General features: G+C 38.3%; 1 protein-coding gene and 1 long non-coding RNA gene across 5 annotated transcripts in view; both read left to right on the forward strand.

Annotated features, from left to right (window-relative positions):
• The window catches only part of LOC106869635 (uncharacterized), a 272,331-nt gene extending 263,170 nt beyond the window's left edge, over positions 1-9,161 (forward strand). For 2 of the 4 annotated variants that reach the window (XM_089339755.1, XM_089339758.1), the window contains exons 5-8: positions 453-480; positions 3,780-3,905; positions 5,988-7,640; positions 8,269-9,116. In XM_089339755.1, the coding sequence (XP_089195881.1) occupies positions 453-480; positions 3,780-3,905; positions 5,988-7,640; positions 8,269-8,465 (2,004 nt within the window). In that variant the 3' untranslated portion in view covers positions 8,466-9,116. Of the gene's footprint in view, positions 1-452; positions 481-3,779; positions 3,906-5,987; positions 7,641-8,268 lie in introns of all 4 variants that reach the window. The other 2 variants (XM_089339757.1, XM_089339756.1) reach the window with 2 other exon arrangements.
• Positions 9,162-10,131: 970 nt separating this feature from the next.
• Positions 10,132-10,510, forward strand: LOC149131386 (uncharacterized). Its single transcript, XR_016237954.1, has 2 exons — positions 10,132-10,240; positions 10,365-10,510. It is a non-coding gene; the product is annotated as an uncharacterized LOC149131386 (long non-coding RNA).
• Positions 10,511-11,724: the final 1,214 nt, after the last annotated feature.

Below are 11,724 nucleotides of genomic sequence, written 5' to 3' on the forward strand. Positions count from 1 at the left end.
GAGCACTGGGGTTAATGTAATCGATTTAATCGACTTAGTAGAGAGTAGAGAGGGGTGTTGCAAGTGATATAAGAAGTTTCATTTTCATAGGTGGTGTTTAACAATTTGAAAAGTTATAACTTAATTAATTAACAACACATCTTACATTTTCAATCATTTAATAGTGTATCTAGAACTACATTCTCAAATATGCCCCCACCCTTTTTTTCCCTTAAATGATACTATGATCAGTTGGGAGAGATCTTACTGCTATTTCTAGCATGTTGAGTGACCACATAGAGGCACACTCGTGCTATGATGTGACTAATTTTTTTCATTGTTATTAGACAGGAAGTGTAATTCAGAATATCAAAACCAGCTTTGTTTGTTAGTTTTACCTGTAGATCTTATACAATAAGTTGTATTGTGTCATCTCGGTCTACTTATTATTGTATTTCTTTGTTTCTTTGCAGTTACATGTTCCTTCTTCTCAAGAAACAAGTAAGTATTTTATTAAGTATTTTACTGTTGCTACCTTGTCTTGCATTGAGAAAAAATGGCTATGAGTACCTTGCATATTGTAGTCCTATGTAAAGACCGTAGAGGACTCCTGTACTTGAAGGAGAGATGTAGTCTTTCTACTACATAAAGGTTATACATAGAGCAGTGATTCCCAATGTGGTGCATGGGGAAATTATGGTCAGATGTAGTGCCATAGTTGCCAAGCACAAGGTTCTTGTTAAAGGGATTCACTTTTTTTTTTTTTTTTGTGGTCAGTAATGTACTTTTTTTTGTACTCTGTACTCAATAAAAGAGTTAGCCCCAACCCTCTTCTAAATGAGAGGGACACTCCAGCAAATAGAGAGAGGAGGGGGTAGACTTCACATATATCAGAGGTATTCTCTATACCTTTTCATATGACAGAGAAACTATAGCAGTGTTTCCTAACCTATTTCCCCAACCAGGCCCCACTATAACTTTCCGGAAAAATGTATGCCCCACTGGTGGTCGGCAAAAAACAACTTTATTTTTAATATCCTATCACAATTATTTAATACACCAAGAATTTACCATGCTGGCATGGGTCGGACAGCTTGACAGGAGTTGGCAAGCCATAAGACTGAGACAAGTTCTTCTGTCTGCTTTGGCAAGGTTTCTACAGCTGGATGCCCTTCATAATGCCTATCACTTTATAGAATGTACTGGATGCTTTTTATGTGGCACCAGCACATGATAACTGTAAATGAATGTCATTCATTTCCAATATTCAGTAAAATAAACATGCCTGATCATGGAAAAATATCATTCCACTTGAAAACACAAATATTGGTGACAGGAAGGGCATCCAGCTGTAGAAAATCTACTTCAATAAACTCTGTCCAGTTCATACAGGCATGGAAAAGTGGGCATTAAAATGATGGTGACCACTTGGGCAAGTGTCTTCTACCACAGCTTCAGGTTGAGATTTAGGGGACAGAAACTTTGGAAGAGGCCATCTTAATCTGTGGTTTGGCTAAAATCCCACCAGTTGACACCTGAGTTGTTTTAGTCCACTCTACTGCAAGCATTCAGGGCAGGTCACTAGTTTGATTAATAATTTCTTCCCTTTCTTCCATCATTCATAGAGACGCTGTAAAAAAATGTGAAGGACATCACTTTTCCTCCTCTAAATTAAATGAATTTTTTTTTCAATGTCTTCATAATTCTTGCATTTAAAAAAATGGTTTTAATTGTAGAAGACCAAGCTACAGTGAAAGAGAGGTGTTTAGGTGAATTAACTCTTTAAGCCTGTCATTTATTTCACATCTGTTTTGTCATATGTTGCAATCAAAGTGCTTAGATGTTTACTTGTCATGTATTTTACACCGGTAGTTGTCAATGAGATGTCTTTTAATGCTATTGTCAGGAATATGACATTGTCTTTGGTGACATGTCACTGATGATGATGATGATAATAATAATAATAATAATAATCATAATAACAATGATGATTTCAAATTTTGCCACAAGGGCAGCAGTTTTGGGGTAAGGGATGAGTCAATTACATCGACCCCAGTGTTCAACTGGTACTTATTTTATCAACCCCAAAAGGATGAAAGGCAAAGTCAACCTTTCATCCTTTTGGGGTCAATAAAGTAAGTGCCAGTTGAACAATATTAATCAGGCACTGGCCTTGTGGCTTCTAATCTTAACTCATAGGAAATGTTATCATGTACATGTTTTGTCTTGGTGTAGGAGATGGGCTGCAGCAAATATTCTGCTTAATACCACAGATTTGCTTGTCAGTTGTTTGACCTTAACCAGTTGAGCATGTCCCTTGGTGGCTAACGATATGTGCATCTCTGATCCCAAGCAGAAGTAGTGGGGGAGCATCAGCCATATGTTGAGAAGAATTCTTTGGAGTTTGAATAATTCACATGTGGAAACATGGGTGTTTCCTTCTACATCCTTAAACAACCCTTATTCAGGGACCTTTTGAATGGGATGGGATACTCAACCTGAAGAAAATTTTAACTAGGCCCCACCTATGAGGTCATACACTGTCTGTCTTGATATGAGATCACCATGTTGCGCACATGTGGTTGTGATGCATGTGTCGTGTTGAGTGTATCCTTATTAGATGAGTAGTCATGATGGGTAAATTGGGTTTCATATATTTATACCCCAGTGTCACTTTGATGGCATGCATTGCTCTCTCACTCTATAATAATAATGGGGAAAGTTGCTTATTAATTAGCTGGAATTATATAACTTGTACTAAAAGCAGTTATTAATGTTAGATTGTCTGGAAAATTAGTATAAATTCCAGTGTTAATATATTTTTATCAAAATGCAGTTTTGAACTTTCTTTTATTATTGAATATTTCAAGTTCATGCTTCTCTCACAAATCTTATTCACTGCAGCATTTCAATTTACTGTGGGGTAGTTTAACATTTTCTGTACACTTCTGGAAAATATAAATGTTGCCAATATTTGCAACATTACTTTCTACAAATTATAATTTCAATCCAGTGTCATCCAAATTATGTTGATTCCAATATTCTTTCATATTTGTTGGGTGGTGTTGTTGAAATAGAAAGCTGAATAGGAAAACTGGATTTAATTTACTTATGTCGATTAAACTTAATTACAGAAGTGTATTCTTCCGCCCCTTATTTTTCTTCTCGTAACTTTCAGGAAAATAGGTATTTTTAATGATATTTTCTGCAAATACTTTCAGATGGTGTAGATTACAATTATATTGGAATTTAATGTGTCAAAGAAAAAAAAAAAGAAAGAAATGGGGCCAGATATTGTTGTGGTAGGAGCACAAGAAAAAAAATGATGTGTTATGTAAATCAGCTGGCCCCTGGACACTATGTTGTCAGAAAAATACAGGAGAAAGAAAACGTTTATGGATCATTGATAAGGAGTTTGCAAATAGATAAACTTTCAGTTTCATCCAGTATTATCTAGTATTATTGGAGCAACAGGATATGTAACAACCCACCTGGAACAAAACATGGCTGATCATGCAGCCCCTTAATTCTCTACAAATGATCACAACAATAAAAAATCTACAAGACCTTTAAAATCTAAAGATAATGAACAAAACAAGATGCTTTCCTTGAGAAACTTACTACCAAGCAGCTGGCCAGTTAAAATGAACTCTAAATTAAAAAGTGAAAAAGAAAAACATACACACACACATACATGCATACAAACATACAATAAAGTGATGACGCCAAGAAAACACTGACTTCTTGCCATGTGATTTTCAGAATTTTCTAAATTATTCTTTTTTTGGTTTTGTTAACAGCTTCTGAATCCTGGAGAAGTAAACTGCAATTATGTCTGCAGCAGCCTCGTGTGCTGACCTTCTTAGAGAATGGTTATAGTGAACGAAGGATTCGGAAAGTCTTAAAGAAACAACTTCAAAGTACTGGTGGGTGATTTCACTCTTTTTCTCATTCTTATTTCTAATAGTGCCACACTGCGCATAGGTTTTGGTCTCAGTTCTTTAAAAATATTTTCTTAAAACAAATTTGGAAGGTTCTAGTAAAATCCATCCAACTATCTTCTCTACTTGCTATTCATGGGATGGTCATTGGGGTAGAGACATCAGTCTTCTCTTTAACCCATTACCTACCATATGAGATCACATAAAAATTGCAAATTTCATAATTATCTGTCAATATTTACACATATCTAACCTTTTTGCTATATCTACTAGGTATATTTCTCTGATATTCAAATGAGGTTTGCTAATTTTTCATCCAATATCTTGCTTATTTCTATTTAAAATGTTATTTTGAAATGTTATTTTGAAATGTTATTTTGATCATTCCAGCGTGTTTCTAAGGCTGTTTTATATTAGAAATCAAAGTTTCATAAAAAAAATTCCAGTTAATAGAATTATGGGAGGTAATGGGTTAATAAGGTCCTATCAGAAGCAAATGACATTTACACTTTCTGGCCAAATTCCCAAGCATGGCCAGTTGAGACTATGGATATTATCCAACTATCTCCTCCTTGGTCTACTCCATATGGCTCCTGCACGTTGGCTCGTCTTGAAGAACCAGTTTTGTAATTATTTCCTGCAACATTCTAATTACTTGTTCATAATACCTGAGCTGTGATCTCTCAATGCAGAGAAGTAGCAGTTCAACCTGAAGAGATGCTCTGATCTGCAAGCTGTGCACCCTGTCAAGTAATGTTACATCAGAGTTCGCTTGGAGGAACCCCATTTCAACAGCTTGTGTTTGCAGTCATGCTCTTTTGTTATTACCCAACATCCATGACCATTTTTAGTAAAATACTAATAATTATAATTTTCCACACACACACACACACACACCAACCAACCAGTTTCTGACTACCAAGTTCTGCTTACACATGGTGCTGTGCATTGGGATTGAAGCTGGGACCACATGGCTGTGGAATGAACTTCTCACTCAATCACATGGCCTATCCTTGGACCTGATATATTGACTTAATTTAGTTTGTTTCCAGTGTCTCAACTGGAAAGATCCCTAGGGGAAGCTTTTACACAGTAGTTCAACCTGCTAGAAATAGCAACCAAATCTTACTCAACTCACATCCAGCCTTCTTTAAAAAGGGCACATTAATAATGTAATTCTAGGTATTTCTTAATTCTTTTGATTTCATGTGGAGCATAGGATGCCAACAAGAGACTGCCTTCATTCTCAATCTTTGGCACAAGATTGCAGTTGTCCCCAAGTGTAGCTGGCTGCTGGTGCTTCATTTTCTGTGGACTTTCTCTGGTCTGCCATGCTTTCATGTCTCCATTGGGGTTGTCTATTGGAAGGCTTACCTTATAATGATAGAAACGGGATTTCTGTGGGGTGTATCCCAATCTTATTTCCTCTTCTTGATCTGGGTTTCCAAAAGGTCACCTGTTCCTGCAAGGCTCACTTTGTGAGTCTGTCTTGCCATAGTTGTTGGCACTCCGTCGATTACGACGTCGAGGGTTCCAGTTGATCCGATCAACAGAACAGCCTGCTCGTGAAATTAACGTGCAAGTAGTTCTCGGGGATATTCAGCGTGACACAGTGTGACAAGGCTGACCTTTTGAATTACAGGTACAACAGAAACAGGAAGTAAGAGTGAGAGAAAGTTGTGGTGGAAGAGTGCAGCAGGGTTCGCCACCATCCCCTGCCGGAGCCTTGTGGAGCTTTAGGTGTTTTCGCTCAATAAACACTCACAACGTCCGGTCTGGGTATCGAAACCGCGATCCTATGATCGCGAGTCCGCTGCCCTAACCACTGGGCCATTGCGCCTCCACAGTTTTGCCATAGTACCCTCGGTATATATAGGTCTCAGTAAAAGACTAGATGGCAGTGACTAGAACATCTTTGAGGATTTGTCAACAGAATCAGGACTGACTTCAGGAGCTAAATGACGTCAAACAAGGTTGTGGGGGGGAGGAAGGATTTCTTTCTTTTTGTTTTTTTCTTCTTTTTTTTTTATGCATTGTGATTTTTTCTTTTTGTTTCTTTTGATAAAGGGGAAAACTTTGTAAGTCGTGAAGTCATGTTCCGAGCTCTGGAAGATACGGACTCTGAAGATGAAGAACGTCATCAGTGGATGCACCATAGGCAACAGATTCAGCATCTGCAGCAGTTGCAGCACCAACAACAACAACAGCAGCAGCAGCAGCACCAACAGCAACAGCAGCAGCAGCAGCAGCAACAACAGCGCACTGTAGTTAGTGATCAACAAAGGACAAGTGTTTGTACATCTCTGTCACAACCACCACGTTCGCCGCCACCACAGCCACAACCACAACCATCATCATCGTCGTCATCATCGTCGTCGTCGTCGTCGTCATCACCATCATCATTGTCATCTGCCCTTCAACAGACAAATCCTTCGTCATCTCAGCGCCACGTGCACCAACATCGGTCAAATGCAAGGCAATCGCAACAGCATTTGTCTTCTGCGGCCGTTTCATCGATTGTGCGACACTCCCAACAACAACAACAACAGCAGCAGCAGCAGCAACAACAACACCATCACCACCATCACCACCAACAGCTACCACCACCACAACCACAGCAGTCATCCTCCTCCTCCTCCTCCTCCTCCTCCTCCTCCTCCTCGTCATCGTCGTCGTCTTCAATTGCAGCCGCTGCTGCAGGTGGGTCTGTACTCACACATGCAATCAGGAGTACTTCTGCGCAACAGCCCCTCCCTTCTCCTTCACATTTGCAACCTTCGTCAAGCTCATTGTTGCCGTTAGCAACCATGCAGCTGCAGCAGCAACAACAACAGCAGCAGCAGCTGCAACAGCAACAGACATTATCTCCACCTTCGCAACAGCAGTTGCACATGCAGCCACACCCACAGCTGCCAGCATCAATGCAGCATCATCAACAACAACAACAACAACAACATCATCAACAACAACAACAACAACAGCAGCAACACCACCAGCAGCAGCAGCAGCAGCAACTGTCTTCACCACCTTCACCAGGTGAAGTACAAGTTGCGTTATCGGCCCCACCTCAGTCCCCGCTGCCTCCCCACCCACACCAACTTCATTCACCACCACCACCGCCGCCGCCGCCACAACCGCCACAGCCACAAGCTGCGGCTCCCCTACCTGTGCAGACCCTACAGTCTCCCCGATCGTCCCCGACACCTCAAGTCCAAACCTCACCTTCGCCCTCATCCAATCAGCATCAGTCGCCCGTTTTGCCACAGCCACCACCTCCACCACCACCACAGCCACAACAACAACAACAACCGCAACAACAACAACAACAGCAGCAGCAGCAGCAACAACAGCAGCCGGTAACTAGCCAGTTGCCACCAGCACCAGTACCATCACCATCAGCATCAACACCATCCCAGCCTCAACAACAGCAACAACAACAACAACAACAACCCCCGCCACCCCCGCCGTCATCGGTTCCACCGCCGCCGCCCCCTCCGCCACCACCACCTCCCCCCCCTCCCCAGATCATCAATGAGCTGCCTCCTGTGTCGGTGAGTGGGGAAAGCAAGGCCCAGTCCAGTGTAACGGCGCCGTCTATCGGCAGTCTGGAGAAGGAAGGTGATGACACGGACACGTCTTCGCCGTTCACGACCAAACTCGACGATACACTCGAATCGAAAGACGGCAAAGAAGACTCTGCTGAATCTGAAGAAAAAAGGAGTAAGTTTTTGTCTTTCGCTGATTTTCATTCTGGGAATATAACAATTTGTTGTCTTACACTACACACATCTACTCTGTGTGTGTCTAGATCTTGTATCATTTACTTGTTTCAGTTATTATAATGTGACCGTGCTGGGGCACCACTTTGAAGAATTTTTAGTCAACTGAATTAACCCCAGTACATCTTTTCTGATGTACTAAGGGCCAGTCACGTGGTACTGGCAACGGTCACACTCAAAATGGTGTTTTTTATGTACCACCTGCACAGGAGCCAGTCCAGCGGCATTGGCAGCGACCTCACTCGAATGATTTTCTAATGTGCCAGTAAGGCGATGCTGGTAATGATCACGCTCAAATGGTGCTATTTACGTGCCACTAGCACGAAAGCCAGACAACTGCTCTGGCAATGATCACGCTTGGGCGGTGGCGATAGTGCTCCACTGACACAGGTGCTGGTCATCAAATATGGTTCAATTACGATTTCGATTTCCCTCTATATATATATTTCATCCCAAACAAAGCCTTCCTCTCTATCTATTTGTTGATCTGATGGCTAACAAGTTTACATGCATCCCTAATAACTATTGTCAACTATATTTGTAATGTTTCTTTTTCTTTCTCTTTTTAGGACTTGAAGAACTTTTGGAGGAAAATCGTAATTTGAAAGAATTAAACCAATGCAAAATCTGTATGGATAATGACATCAATGTTACGTTTATTCCATGTGGGCATCTGGTGTGTTGTAGTGACTGTGGCAAATCTGTCAGGCACTGTCCTCTTTGTCGAACCCCTATAGAGCGTTCTTTTAGGGTTTATCTTGGCTGAACATTTTTGTGTGCAGGGGTGGGGGGAGGGTCTTACCTAACAGAGTCCTGTCTGGAAACTTTTTTTTTTTTTTCTGAAGCAAGATGTTGAATTCCCCCCCAAAAAACTAAAAAAACTACAGGAAGGAAAATGTTTTCATTTTTTAAAAGAAAAAAAAAATAATATTTTTTTTTTTTTGTCTGTGACGGTTTGTGTTTATTGCTAAAATTCTAGCTCCTTCCCTCAACAGTGGGAGAAGCCATTGGACATTGAGCCAGCATCATTTCAACATACTACAACTATTGTTGTTATTATTATTATTATTATTATAATTATAATTATTATTATTATTATTACTACTACTACTACATCTACAAGGCATAAACCGTTTGACAGTAAAACCTTCCTGGACAACAGCTGCTAATCTCTCAACCCTGCCTGTTGCTACACATACGTTTTAATCTATATATATACATATATCTATCTATATATATATATATAGATATATGCAGACTTTTCTCCCCCCCCCCCCCCCCCCCTTTTAAACCTGGTACAAGGGTACATGAGACTTGTGAGGAATTGATACTCTGAATAACAAAAAAAAAAACAAAAAACATGAAATAATGTATAATATAAATAAAAAAGAAACTTGGAAAAAAAAAACCAAAAAAATATACACATGCATACCCCCCACTCCTCGATTAAAAAAAAAAAAAACTAAAGACCTAAACTTGGCTCTAACTCTGTCCCCCCTACCACAAAACATCCCTTTTTTTTGTTGCCATGTTATTGTGAGAGTATAGAGCTCCCCACCCCATAAAAAAAAACATGGAGAATCTTGTCTGAACATTTTACATACCAGCAAAACTTGACATCATTTCTCCAAATAAACTTCAATCAGGATTAACGATGATTAAAATTTTTTCTCTTTCCTTTTACTTCACTGGCTTACCTGAAAAAAAAAAAAAAATAATTAATAATGATAATATATATTTTATGTCCTTGTGATAACTTCATTTTATTATTTTTTTTTTTCCAACCCTTATTTGTATTCCCCCCCCCCGTCTGTCTGTGTGAAGTTTTTTTTTTTATTTTACCACAAATTCTCTCGTTTATGGTCATCATCAGTCCTTTATCTCTCCCACTCTTGTCTCTATTCTAACCTTCTGTCTGTCTCTCTCTCTTTCTCCCTTCCCTAATGCTCTCTTTTTCTTTTAGACACCACACAAACACCCACACACACACACATATGTATGTATCCCCCCCATCTCTCTCTCTCTGTGAACACCACACAAAAAACACACACACAACGTACACGTATGCATCTCTCTCTCTCTCTCTCTCTCTTTCTAAAACATCTGCCAGATATCTATGTCATCGACACATCCAAGACTTTGTTTCTGCAGAAGTTCCAGATGTCATCACTCTCCACCATGATAATTCAGTCCAAACTGCTGTGTGTCTCTACATCTGTTCCACCCTCACACACACACAAACACACATATATGTGTGTGTGTGTGTGTGTGTGTGTACTCAGCTCTTAAAATTGATGTCACTAGGAGTATGTTACTATATGTGTATTGTATATATATATGTGTGTGTGTATGTGTTTGATTGTGTGTGTATGTGATGATGTGTGTTACTATATCCATGTTTGAGCAATTGTGTGTGTGTGTATGAATGTGTCCATGAATGTTCAAGTGTATATGTAATTTTATGTTTGTGTATTTGTCAGATTATGTGTGTGCACATGTAAATATGTTTGTATGTTTGAGCATGCATAGATGTTTGTGTGTGTGTGTGTGTGTGTGTGTGAATGTGTTCATGAATGTGCAAGTGTATATGTAATTTTATGTTTGTGTATTTGTCAGATTATGTGTTTGCGTGTGTAAATATGTTTGTATGTTTGAGCATGCATAGATGTGTGTGTGTGTGTGTGTGACACTTCCATTTCTGTTTTGTCGAAATTAAATGAACAATGAGAGAAGAAAGACAATAAAAATCATTCAAGACACCAAGAGAAGCTTTGTCAACAATGACAACAACATCAACAATTTGAAATACTGGTGAGTGAACAATATATATATATATATACATCTTTTCTTCACCACTTTCTTTTACTTGACATTATAACTGCAGTGGTGCAAAATGGCCAGACTGACCACGTATGTGTTGGTCATTTACATTGTACTAACCAAAAGTTGTTATTACTGTTGTTTTTATGTCCACTGTCTTAACCAACTTTTGTTATATTGCTGTCATTATCTACATCCAAAGTCCAGCGCCAACACTATTTACAAGTAGAACCATGTCACACTGTATTCATGTGTAATTTATGTATATATATATATATATATATATGTATATATATATATATATAATGCACGCACACACACACATATATATATATCATCATCATACATGCATATATTCACATACATGTGTGTATATATATTATGTATATATATATATGTATACATACATATATATGTATATATACACACACACATAGTTATACAATAATACATATACAGAATATTTATGAAGCCAGAAAATTTTTTTTTTTTTTTACTCTGAGACAAATGAAATAGGTTTCAGTTGAAGAATTCTGTTCATAATAATTAGTACAATCTCCATAATTAATTAATAAATAAAAAGGTTTCACCTTTGGAGTCATTGTCTTGTAATTTATTTCAGCTGAGGTTTCGTTAATTAATTACGTGACTTAACCAATACCCTGTGTTTGCGTGTATGTCTAAGTAGCATGCACAAGGTTTTTCACCATAATTGAGGGAGAGTGTGTGTTGTGTCCATATATATATATAATGTGCATATATATATATATATATATATATATATATATAGTGAGAGAGAGAGAGAGAGAGAGAGAGAGTATAAACAAACACATTGCTTTGGATTTTGTTTTGTTTTGTTTCTTTATTTTGTTTTTTACTTGTTTTACTGAATCTTCTGTGCAGTCAATATTTATATCTCGTTACATAAGAGCTAAATGAATGGTAGGTTTTTAAGAATTTTTATCTCAGAATTTATATAAACTGCCAAATAAATTACAAAACATCACTGAACTGAATTTTTTTTTTTTTTTGGTTCATCTACTGACACATTTGCCAGACTTTTCATTTCTCACCAGGTGTGTCTGTGTAGGTATATATCTGTGTATGTATGTATGTATGTATGTCTATATATATATATATATATATATATATATATATATATACATACATACATATATATGTGAATGCTTGTATGTATATACATA

Source organism: Octopus bimaculoides, chromosome 22 (assembly GCF_046866305.1).
Source record: "Octopus bimaculoides isolate indiv1 chromosome 22, ASM4686630v1, whole genome shotgun sequence".
Taxonomy (NCBI): Eukaryota; Metazoa; Mollusca; class Cephalopoda; order Octopoda; family Octopodidae; genus Octopus; species Octopus bimaculoides.